Raw genomic sequence first — 12,587 nt, 5'->3', positions numbered from 1 at the left:
TGTTTGTGATTTCAGCTGTCGTCCTGCTCTTCAAGATTCCTGATGAATTCTTCATGTTAGACCTTCTGTAAATGGTACACTCTTTCTTCGTTGTTTTTCCTTCAGCACAAAGGAGAACCAGTTCAGTGTGTCCATCCAGCCTGCTGTAGGAGAGCTGCTAATGCCGAGCAGCCTGAACGAACAAGACTTCTGCAAGGAGCAAGGTGAGTTCAACTTACTTTGTTGTTTGCCAAAGTAAAAGTTTTCTTGTTCAAAGCTTAGAGCAGAAAAAGAAAAGCAAAAGAATCGTCGACTTTTGCATGTGAAGGCAGAAAAGTGTGTTATACTTGTGTGTACAATATATGCCATTAAAACACAAGGTGAAACATTTAAACAAGGTGACACTTTGAAACTATTAAACACCCTTAAAGAACAAATTTATACAAACGCTCTCTTTAAAGTACATCCCTCTGGAGTAATGCAAAAAAGACGCTGTGGAAATCCAGAATGTTCCTACAATGTAAAGTATATAACACAGTATTGACAGTATCTTGCCTTTATATGAATCCTTCAGGTATTTTGCATATTTAAACAAAAGAGAGGTTAAGAACATACTTGGGAGCAGAAAACGGTGTCAAGGAGCTTCATTGATAATCGTCATCACTCCCGGCGGCTCGCTCGTGGTGAACTTTTGCAGGAATTGAACTCGGGGTCTGTCAGGAGTCACAGTCGGGGTCAAGTTGGGATGAAGAGTTTTTCTGTTTGCTTTCACACATGTAGCTCAGCCGGAGTATTGTGCATCTGTAAAAACACCATGAATGAACTCACATTATAAGTAATGACTTTTTTTTTATAGGTAATGAGGCCTGACCGGCAGATTCATTTTAAGTCCGGCCTGACGAAATGAAGTGCAACAGACTGAGTTTTTAAATAGTGGAGAGAAAACATGAGACAAGCTTCTGATACACTGATAATACTCAGAGGAAGGTTAAGCTATTATCATTCATTTTTAGGGTTTTAAGGTTTATTTATGGGCCTTTATTTAGAGATTGGACAGAGTTAGACACCGCAGAGAGAGAGAGAAGGAGAGGGGGGAACGGCATGTCGGATAGGAGCCACAGGTCGGATTTGAACCCGGGCTGCCCACCCAGAGCTCATGGGGCGTATGCACTAACCACTAGGCTACAGGCGCCCTTCTTTTTGATCTTTTCTGGGATTGTTGACAACCAAACGAAAACACAGGAATATCCCCAGACTGGTTCTTTTAAAGGAGATTAAATAAATAAAGTCAAAACCATCTAAACACATTTTACTGACACACAATGATTTAATCACCTCTAATAGATAAAGGTGAAAGAAAGTGTTTTCTTCTTATGTATGCAATAGATTTCAATGATGTGTTTTGTACAAATTAAAGCACAATAAACATCTCCTTATCATTGTCATTGAAATGCTCTCCTCTCACGGAGCACTCAGCGGCGTTTCCTGCACAAACACACAAACACACCTGTGAAGCTTTACACTGACGGGGAGATGAGAGCATGTCTGAGCCATTAGTGTGCTCTTAAGTGCCTGCTTGATGCTGCTTCTGCTTTAATTAATCTTCATGCACTGTGTTTGGAGCGCCACTGAATTCAACTCCTGCACTGAGAGAATTAAAAAAAAAAAAAAACTTGTTTTTCTCTCTTTGCAAATTGCCCCTTTCCACAGATCGAGTGAAGTGAATTCATTCTTTCAGTTAACAGGTTTTCATTATATTTGCCTTTAAGACCTCTTTTATGCCCGCCTCACTTGTGCATATTTATCTCCTTTCTTTCTATCAATTCCCTGCTCATTACTGAGAGCACATGAACTGACCATTCACCTTCATTTTGGACTCTTTTTTTTAAATATTTCCATTATTTAAGAATTAGAATGAAGCACCCTTTTTATTGTTTAGCCTCCTCCGTTTGAGTCTGTGTTAAATCCATTCAGTCCTCTCATTCTGTCAGTGTAAGCTGTGAAACCAGGCCCCTAAAATTCTAGAGACATTAGATGTATATGGGTCTATAATCATTACTGTTTTGTATTAATTCAGATTATTTTAATTGGACGCACACACACATTGAATTTACTGTCGTAACACGATGAAGCTGCTGCTGTGTTGGTGTAGGTCCCGGCTCGACGCCCTAAACATGTCCATGTTCTTATCTCAGGTAAGCTCCTGGGCATGAACGAGACCTCTGCAACCATCGCCATGGCAACAGCAAACTCCTCCAGTCAGGCCATCAACAAGCACATCCTGTCTGTAGCCAACGTCGGGCAGGTTTCATCCAGCCAGAACAACTTCCACAGGTGAGATGTCCACAATTCAGTTTCTAGTTTTTTGTATTTCATGACAATTGTGCCGTTAAAGACTTAGACATTGAGATGTTTGACATTGTCTCACTCTAATTGACGGATGTTAACAGATTCCCGTCAGCTGTGAAAAAAGATATGCCCGTCTTTTCCTCCTCACCGTCCTCTTACTGTCACTTACATTACCATAATTATCTCCATGCAATAGCTCACCACTAGTCATGAAATATCACCCCGAGACTTGTGTATGTGTTGAAACAAAAAAAGCATCTTACTCTTACCCCGCAAAGAGGAGGTTGCAGTCATTTTAAAGTTTATCAGCAACCTGGTCGTCACGTTTCCGTCTCACTTTTAGAATCCATTTTTAAAATGCTTTTACTTGTTTTTTTTAAGTCACTGCATGGTTTCGCCCCTCTCTTATTTATCAGAACTTTTTAATCCCTCACGCCCCAACACGATCACTCGGGTCCTCTGAGCGGTCTCTCCTCGTCGTCCCTCGAGCTCAGCTGAAACTCAGGAGCGACTGTGCCTTCTCTGTTTCAGGCCCCCGGTCTGTGGAATCATTTGTCTCCCCTCATCAGAGGCGGTAACTTATTAAAGTCATTCAAAGCACAACTCAAAACCTGTTTTTTTTTCCCCCGGCCTTTGAAATAAGTTCAGAAAAATCCAATATTTTATTTGTTGTTGTTGTTGTTTTAACATCTTGTCTCTCTTGGTCAGCTGAGGCTGTTTTGAAACATGCTACACAAATAAACTTGACTTGACTTTTACATTGAACCCAACAACGGCAGAGTGTGTGACATTACAGTGTTACAGAAACGAGCCTCCCAACAGAAAGCAGGTTCCTTCAACCACGACCAACACCACACCCACTGTACTCGTCTAATTCCCGTCTCTTCCACTGACTGTGTGTGTGGAGGATTATTAGGCCTTAGACCCTCCTGTCCCCTGTGTAGACCCGCCTCACAAACGGTTTCACATACAACATGGACACAGTTAGTTACGTCAACTGATATATTAAAAGCATGTCCCGACGTTCTCAAAGCATTTTTCTGTATCGTTTTAGATTCATTTTTACACATGCAGAAACACTTTGAATCTCAAGAAAGTGAGATATAGTTGCACAGGAAACAATAAGAAAACACAAACACTTCTTCATATTACTCAGTAAATGTAGATCTTCAGATTCCTTCTGTGACAAGTTAACACCTGGAGATTGTTTGTCTTAGAGTAAGGAGAGTGTGTGTGCTTGATCATCGTGTTTTATTGGATGATTACCGTATTTAAAGATTGTATGTGGGGTATCATGGAGTGAAAATGTCCCCAGCAGCCACACACACACACACACACACACACACACACACACACACACACACACACACACACATGCCAGGGGAATGCCCTGAGAAGCCTGGCTGTGTAATTGGTGTACACAGAGTGTGCTAATGAGCTTCCTCCTCTGTCACGCACACCCGAACACCTGATAGATAATTACACCTCCCTCTCTCCCTCTGTTTCCTGCTCTGTCCCTCTTTCCCTTCATCCCTGCAGCCCCATCTGTCTCGCCCTCCACACCGCTGTCTCTCTCCCACTTCCTTTGTGTCCTCCTGCACGCCGCTTGTCTGTGCGTCTTTTGTTACGTCGCCCTGTGTTTCTGTCTCCTCGTCTCTGCCGGGGGGTGATGTTCCTGTTGGTCTAGTGTAGGTTTTTAGGATGCGGTTAGAGGGAAAATGGAGGAGACGGCGGATCAGTGAGGGACAGTCAGAGCAGCACAAGGGCACCGAGAGCTGAGAGAGTGAGTGGAAATCAATGTGAGCCGGTGAGAGAGGCCTGCAGCCAATAAGCCTGTACTTCATATAGAATAACTGAGTCTGTGCTATCAATCTCTCTCTGCTGCTGTGACGGCTGCACACCAAGATGTCGTGTGTGTCCCCCCCCCCCCACTCTCATATTTGTGATGACACTCCCCATTTTAATATTGTCTGTCGGTGTCCTAGTGGTGACCAGCTTCGAGTTAAGTTAAGATCTGTATTTGAGAGGACGTCATTTAGAAAGCAGGATTTGTTTTCTTTGCTTTGTTACATTTGTCCTTTCAGTTCTTCTGAATGTCCATTTATTGGTGCACATGACTGCACAGGCACTGGATTTCAATTTGACACATCCAATAATTAACATATTGAAGGTTTTGTTAGAGATGCGTCATAATTTTTTAAACAATTACTGGACTGGCATTAAGTAAATATGTGAAAATGAGACTAATACAGGAATCATTTGAGTCATTTTATTGAAGGGCTCACAGCAAGCGTGAATATTTCCTGATTTTACTTTTCTATTGAAACTATTTTGAGGTTTTGGACTGTCAGTCACGCAAAAAACAGGGGGAGCTGTGCTCAATGGTTGGTCGTCTTTCAACCTGAAGGTCGTGGGTTCAAGTCCTGCAGCCAGATGTGTCCTCGGGGCAAGACGCTTCACCCCAAGTTGCTCCCGCTGCTTCACGTAGCCGTACTTGTTTCTGGGAATTGATATGATTACAGCGAGTCTGTGATGACAGCGAGGTCTGCTTGTCTTCTTAACAGTTTGTCTCTCTTTTTTTACAACTATTGATCTATCAAGAGATAGCAGACCGTTGCTGCGCGTAATTAGCCAATCAAGGTTGAGAATTTAACACAGGGGTGTAATAAAAGATCATAATATCTCCTACCTCATTGCAGCTGAAGTTGTGATCTCTCTTAGGTTCCCCTCACAGTGCTGGAGATGTTTTTTTCAAATTATACATTTTAGTTTTGTGTTTGACGCCGCTTCTTTCTTACATTTGTTTATGACATCTGCGGACTAGTTCATGAATCTTTACATGGCCTAACTTTACTTACTGTTCTCTAAGGCTGACCTTTAACCTTTGACCTGCTGGGCCAGGTGTTGGAAAACTGTGGCAGTATAATCTTCATAACTTCAGCTTGCTATTATTTCAGTGTTTGTTTTAATTGTTGAATTTTTAACATTCAAATTTCAGGGAACCTAATTGGGAAAAGTCAAGAAGTCCTCAGAGATAAAGATGCTTTTTTTTAAAATGTGCAACCAGTTCAGAATTCAATTCACTGCTTTAAGAGAAGAAGACACAAAATGCTGCATCGGTTGATTGTTTCAGGCTCTTTGCTTGAAAACCGATGGAACAATTTAAGTCATTTTGAGCTGTTAAATTTCAACCTGCCTGAGCTGGTTGTTTTTTTTTTTTGTTTTTTTTTACTTCTTCTCTGCATACTTTGAATGGAGCAGATTAATGGATCTGATCAGGTACACCCACTGAGAGCTTATTGTGGAAGTCACTCTGCATTAACTGTGAAGTGTGAGGTGACCTCCATCCAGGACCCACACCCCTCCTCTCCTCCTCTGATCTCCCCAGAGAAAAGAGCCTCTGATCGGAGTAATATCCCACAGAGTATCTGCCCCCCCCCCCTCCCTGGAGGAGTGACAGTTACAGTTCAGTGTAGAAATAAAAGCTGGGATTTAAATATAAAGCCTGCCAAAGATCCAGCTCAGAAAAAAAACTCTAAACTGACCTCGGGCAGCTTTGTGTTGCAGACTGGATTCACCACAAGAATGTTGACACCAAGCAACAGTCTCTTTTCTTCCATCTGTATCCCTGCACTCCTCGTGTTTATCAGCAGGGTGCAGCACTGCTTTTCCCAAACAGGCGAGAAGCTGAAGTAGAGGAGGGAGGGGGTGAAGGGGGGAGATGCCACTGAAACACAAGAAATTGATTGCTGGAAAGGAGGATGGCAATAAATCAAGCAGGAAAGCAAATGTAGAAAACGCTGTTCTTGTTTATGTCTAAACAGGCGGAATAGAATAAATGTGCTCTATTTTTCAGTCCGTTTGAAAGCAAATTTGATCGAATTTTGCATGCATTGCCAATCTGTCTGCTTAGAGACTAATTTTCAACAACAACAACAAAAAAACAAAAAACAGAAGAGGAAAAACTGAACTGGTTGATTTATAAGCTATTCTTTCTCTTTACCTTACACTTTGATTTAATTAAATTTCACTGAATTTAGCTTTTTTTTTTCCCCCCTGTGAAGTTGAATCCTTGTTCCTATTTAAAATGTAATTGCCTATCATTTATAAGCTGACTAATTAAACGTCTGGTCTCCGTGTTATTGATTGCTTAAGCGTGCAGATGGCTTATGCTCTCTCTTCAGATGTACCTGCTGTAATGTAGACACGTTTAGCTCAGTTTTTTTTTTTTTTACTTTAATCCTCGGCTTCCTCTTCCCCAATATTTTCCCTTTATCCCTCATCTAGAGTGCAGCGCTGCAGTTCGTCCGTATGCTCGAGCTTTAGAGATGCATGGAAGGTTCCTGGTTCTAATTGGAGCTAATAGCTGTGGCCATCTGCACTCGCAGGGTCTGCTCTGGCCTCACTGACCACTCTGTTGAAGAACACTCGTCCACTTGTCCACCTGCCCACTTGCCCGAGAAGATGGAGTAATATTATGGAGCAGCAGCCACCAACTAACAACATTGAACATGCAAACTGAGTAGCACATATGACAATCATTACACACATTGCATGTTACCTATGTTCCACATTATCCAAAACAATAAGACATGAGAACACTAGAAAGTCATCCCAACACTCCTACAACTTCATAAGATGTCATTTCAAAGCTCCTGTGAGGAGTTTTCAGCTCGTTATAAAACAGACTGAATGTGATATTGATGTCTCTTTATGAGCTACAAAAGTAAACAAAGCCATCAGCATAAAGACTGATCATCTCTAAATATGTCATTTTTGTCTTGCCACTTTGTGTCAGACGAAGTGATTATCAGCACGCTTTGGAACCAGACTTTTACATTCTGAACAGCAGGAAAACTCCTTGAGTGATACTTTTGACGTGTACAAAATACTTTTCATGCGCGTACAGGACAAAGTCTGCATAGAGAACAGATGTACTGCTTTGTCCACAGGGGGCGCCAAAATCAATAAAGTATCAGACATTAGCTTATCCAACTCTGACATATGAGCAATTATGTTTCTGCTTTATATTTCTGATATTGGGTGTGAATTAGGCGTGGTATTTCTTTTTGGATATTTCTTCAGTTACTACATATGAGGATGTTAAAACAGTTTGCATCCTGTGTTAGCGTTGGGCAGTAAATGGTCCACTGTGGTCGTTTATGATCTGCTGCAGGATTTTTTTTTGGGGCTGTTGATGATCAATTTCCTTAGAATTACGTTTTTCATCAGCGAGCAGCACAAACGGGCAGCTCAGCTAACGTTTTAGCAAACTGCTAACCATCTGGATAGCATTTAGTAAAAAAAAAAACAAAAAAAAAAAAACGTTTCTTGTTGAGTTTGAATGAATCATTTTAATCATTTCAATAAGTCGGGCTCCTGCTTCCTCCCCTGAGTGAGACTCCAACACTTCAAACATCGTTTTAGAGCTGAGCTACACAAACTATAACGTGAGCTAAACCGATATCAATCAAATGATCGGCAACAGTCACGAGCAATATCCTCAGAAGACACTACTTCACTTCTTACAGTTGTGATTTTTTTTTTTTTACACCCTCAGATTTCCCTGCATGCTTTGTGAGACTCCTGACTTTGATCCGTTAATGCGTTGTTTCTACAGCGAGCCCCATTCTTTAAAGGCTTTACGTTTCTAGAGGCTTCATGTTCTCGCTGCAGGTTAAGTCCTGCATTCTCGCTCACAGAATCATCATCTTCTCTGCGTGAGCTTGAATGTAAAGGTGAAGCCCGCTTTGTGTTCACAGTGGCCGGGTGGAGGGGAGGCAGATGGCACACACACACACACACACACACAGGCTCTCTCCACACACTGAGGAGAATCACAGATAATTGGGAGAGCGATGCTTAGCCGCAGCCATGCCGATCGATGCCAATCCGCCCGCTCTAAAGTCCAGGGGTTATGCTTTGCTTTTCATTCCATACGCTGCAATTAATCCAGTGTTTAGCCCGGTATGTGAAGAGCACAGGAGAATACCAATGACCCGTTTAAGGACCTGCTTGTCCTTTAATCTTCCTCTTCGACGACCCTGAAGATGAACTGGTGTTGAGTTAGATCTGGTTTTGTTGCCACAAACAGCGACGCGACAATATTCAAAGCTTCAAATAACGAACGCGATCAAAACACGCTCCTGTTTTCTTTCTTTGAACAAAAAGCCCCACAGCAGCGTCTCCTGAGACAGAATGAAAGCAGCCTCAGGGTAGTGTTAACTGGCTGAGTAAATGATAGATTTATATCCTAAATCCATTAGCAAAGCCACAGGGACCACATAGACACCTCGGGCGGCTGATGGGGGGGCTTAGGGAAGTGGACAGAGAATAAGCATAAGTGTGTTAACACCTCTTAGCTAGTTTATTTAAATTGCAATTTAGAATATGACTTTTTTTTTGGCATTAACAGGATTGTTTTGATCTTTTTTACTGGATCTGCAGTGAAATCAGACCTCTGCTGCAAAGGCTTTGATTTCAAGAAGACAGAGTGAGGCCAGTTTGTGCTAACCTGCATGACGTACCAGTGTGTTTGAGGAGTGTTTTAAAATACTTCCACCTGTAGATATTATCTTCTTTTAGTCATTCTCAAGTGTTTTACGATCATTCATAGCCTCTAACGTCTTTTTTTCAGAGCTCCAGAAACATGGAAAGACGGAAACTCTGCTCAAAATATTTATTAAATCAAATCAAGTTAGCCTATCCTTCAATTAACCGTCTGCTTATTTATTTTCTGTTTTTTTTACTTTTGTTTTCTGCCTGCCATATTCCAGGTCGTGTTTTTGTTGTTCATTTGAAAGTGTTTCATCATTAAGTGTGATCAAATCTGTAATGGATAATGACTGAGGGAAACATCCTGAATTCCTACATTAGTAAATACGATGAACGCATAACACACCCCCTGAATAATTTAAAGAAGTGAGCGGCGAGCAGAGAGGTTGGTATTTTTTTTGAGAGAATTAAATCCTCTTGTTGAATGTGTTTCCTGCTGAAGTGGCTAATATTTTAATTAAGCGTGAGGAGGACTCTCTCTCTCCTCCCTGAGAGCTCGCTGATAAACTCCCTCTCCTCTGTTGATGGTAATTTAGCAGCTCCCCTGAGACGCACCCAGACACACTACTGTTTGTGAGCCAGGGCCGTGCAGAGCCCCTTCAGTGCCCCCCCCTCGCCCCCCTCCTTGTCTTTAGCGGGTGTGTGCTAATTGGTGGACGTGTTGGTCTCTCCTGCCGCGCTGCACGCTGTCGCTGTGGGCTCTGTGACATCTCCTGTCCAGAGGCCGGCCTGCAGAGGGGGGGGGCTCTTCACTGGCTTTAGTCAGGCCTAAGTGGGGCCCTTTGTGGGCTGTTTGTCAGGCCTAAGCAGGCTGCCACGGGGGGTCTTTGTTGCGGCGATGTAGCGCTAAATGGAGGCAGATGGCGGGGAGTTAACCGCGTGAGGCCGAGAGATGCAGAGGGGGCTCGGCTCGGCTCCGTCGCCCCCTCAAAGAGGGTCACGCCGGGTCACAGCCCCCTGTCTGCCTCTTGTTAGCTCTCTCAATGGGGACCATGTGTGCCCAGATTTGGCCCCAGGTCTGCAGGGACGGTATCCAAGGAGACGGTGGACCGTGAATTCTCCCGATGGTCCTGAGGGAGCGGGTGGGACGGGGTGGGACGGGGTGGGACGGGGCATCCAGAGGCTCCCAGACCCTCATAGACACCCAGAGTCCATAAAAAAGGGGCTAAACTCCAGTTTGACTGGCATGGAGGGCGTGTCTCGGCCCTAATGGCTCTTTAGTCGGCGGGATAATAGACTGTCTGTTACTCCGCTCGCTTATTTCCTGTCACATCGCCTTCCTTCTTTGTCTCACTCGCTCATTAAGAGTAATTACAAGGTGTGAGGGGGTTTCTAACTGGAGGATTTATGGTTTGAGGGGGAAATGTGAGAAAGTCTTGTATTGAAGTTTTGTCTGTCAGAGTCTCCTGTGCTATAGAGGTCCACTCGGTTGATCAGTTAGGGTCCTCGGGTGGGTGGGCTGGTGGGTCTAGATTGTTGGTTATATTTAATTTGTCTCTGTTGTTTTGATTTTGTTGTTTCTTCTGTCTTTGTGGTTTGTTTTGTTTTCATTAATACAGAAAATGGAAATCCTGGATCTTTGAATCTTGTAAGATCCACCATAAAATATTGAAAAGTGAGAAAGTTTGTAGGTCTTTGGTTGGGCGACAAATGTCTCCCTGTAACTTCTTAAGCATGGTGGTGTACGATACCATACCGTAAATTACGATAGGGTATGATAAGTGGCCTTCAGTAGCGAGGGTATCACATAACACATTCATCTTCTGAGGCGCCCAGAAGATGAAGAATCTGGAGGGCGAGAATTTGGACTCATGTTTTTTCTTCTCATCTTTCAGGTTTGCCGGGCGGACGGTGAGCAGCGGCGCTCTGGTGTTGGTGTCGCTGGAGCTGAAGGAGTCGTCCACCGCCCTCCTCACCATCAACACAGACAAAAGCGTCATGGCGTCCATGTTGCTCCGAGACCTCAAACAAGCTCTAGCCCAGGCGTAGACATCCCCGACCCCTCCTCCTCCTCCTCCTCCTCCTCCTCCTTCCTCCCTTCCTCCACTAGTAAAGGTAAAGGGGAGCAGCACTTACTTAAAGTTTTCACAGACTTTATTTCTATGGTTGAGGACAATTCAGGACAAATGATTGAGGTTCAGTGAACTGGAGACACTGTTCAGAGTATTCATGTAGCGTTTCATGTTTTTCCAATCACTGCTTTTTTTTCAGATGATTGTCCTGAACGACAGGAATAACTCTGTGAACGTTAATCAAGTGTCTATCCACGATTTAAAACACAGAAGTTATTATGGACGTGATAAGAAAGTTAAAATGATGTAAACTTCTCTCTGTCAAATTAAACATGACACCACTGCATCATAAATTCAGACGGTCATTCACCTCAGCGTTTACTTGTTGATCCCATTATGACCTTGACGAAGCACGATTGTGTTCAAACATCTGTACATACGTCATGTGAGAAAGCCAACATTACTCAAAGTACAACAGGCCAAATAGTCTGTACTTTCCTACTACAGGAAACGAGGGCCTGACCGATATTTGATTTTTGGGGCTGATACCGATATTAGGGAGAGAAAAAATTCCAATGCCGATAATTTCAGCCGATATTGCTTTGATCACTCAAATGCTGTTTTCACTCACTTCAAGGAAAAGATTTATAATTAAGAACAGGTTTTTTTTACATTTGGACCGAGGTCTTTGTTGTCCAGAATAAGAACAGTTCACTGATACGCTCATTTTAACTTAGAAATGAACACTGATAAAAATAAATAATGAACTTAAATTGAATACACCAAGTAATACCGACTTATATCGGAGATAAAATAAGCCGATAACGATCGTCATGTCATGTGCTCATATCGGCAGATATAATCGGCCGGCTGATTTATCGGTCGGGCTCTACACGGCGCTCCACAAAACAATCGATGTTTGACTTAATTTCATCCTTCTCACTACCCCTACCTACGAGAGTTCTCAAAAATAAAGATATTTAACAGGTGACTTCTTCACTGCCCCTCCCCATTTCTCCTCCTCTTTCCCTTTCCGTCTCTCTTCCTGCTGTAGATTTCCACTCCAGTGTTTCCACTTCCCCCAAAGTCCCATCTCGTAAAGTGCCTTCTACAAGAGAAAATAATGTAATGTAGAAAACCAAACGTATTCATTAGATTAAAATCAACAAGGTCTTTTTATCTGTATCGCTTTATGCTGAACAATAAAAAGTGAATTTATTATAACAGATATATTTTTCTCTTTTCACTTTTTGCCTTTTTATCTGACTGCGTCCGTGTTTACTTCTCTTCGCTGTGATTTCTGCTCATTCAGCTGGACGTGGATCAAACTTGAAACGCAGTAATGATGAGCTGCTAATTAGCAGGCCGAGGCTTAGCACCATGTACTCATCACATGATGACTTTGATGAATCTGTCACTCCACCTGCTCACACATGTTCCTCTTCCTCTTCTCCAGTGTTTCCATCCAACATCAACTGATCAAACAAGCCAAATCAAATCCCAGTCCATCCCAAAGTAATTTATTTTCCCCGATGTTTCTCACAAATATGCTGCAGAAAACAATGAATACAAGAATCTTAAATGAACCTGAAGAGACAAATGCATACTGAAAACAAAAAGGTGTGCATGTAGAGCATGAAATGACCTCACACATGTTCTGAAACTTTGACTTTGGACGTTTCTGGGGGTTTC

The 12,587-nt window shown here is 42.7% G+C and overlaps 1 protein-coding gene across 2 annotated transcripts in view; it reads left to right on the top strand.

Moving 5' to 3' along the window:
* Positions 1 to 12,123, top strand: part of ap3b1a (adaptor related protein complex 3 subunit beta 1a) — a 59,061-nt gene extending 46,938 nt beyond the window's left edge. For both annotated transcript variants that reach the window (XM_065965511.1, XM_020654004.3), the window contains exons 25-27: positions 106 to 203; positions 2,175 to 2,313; positions 10,719 to 12,123. In XM_065965511.1, coding sequence (XP_065821583.1) covers positions 106 to 203; positions 2,175 to 2,313; positions 10,719 to 10,872 — 391 coding nt within the window. In that variant the 3' untranslated portion in view covers positions 10,873 to 12,123. The remainder of the gene's footprint in view (positions 1 to 105; positions 204 to 2,174; positions 2,314 to 10,718) is intronic.
* Positions 12,124 to 12,587: the final 464 nt, after the last annotated feature.

The sequence above is a fragment of the Labrus bergylta genome, chromosome 17 (genome assembly GCF_963930695.1).
Source record: "Labrus bergylta chromosome 17, fLabBer1.1, whole genome shotgun sequence".
NCBI lineage: Eukaryota > Metazoa > Chordata > Actinopteri > Labriformes > Labridae > Labrus > Labrus bergylta.
This window is presented reverse-complemented; position numbering and strand designations above follow the sequence as displayed.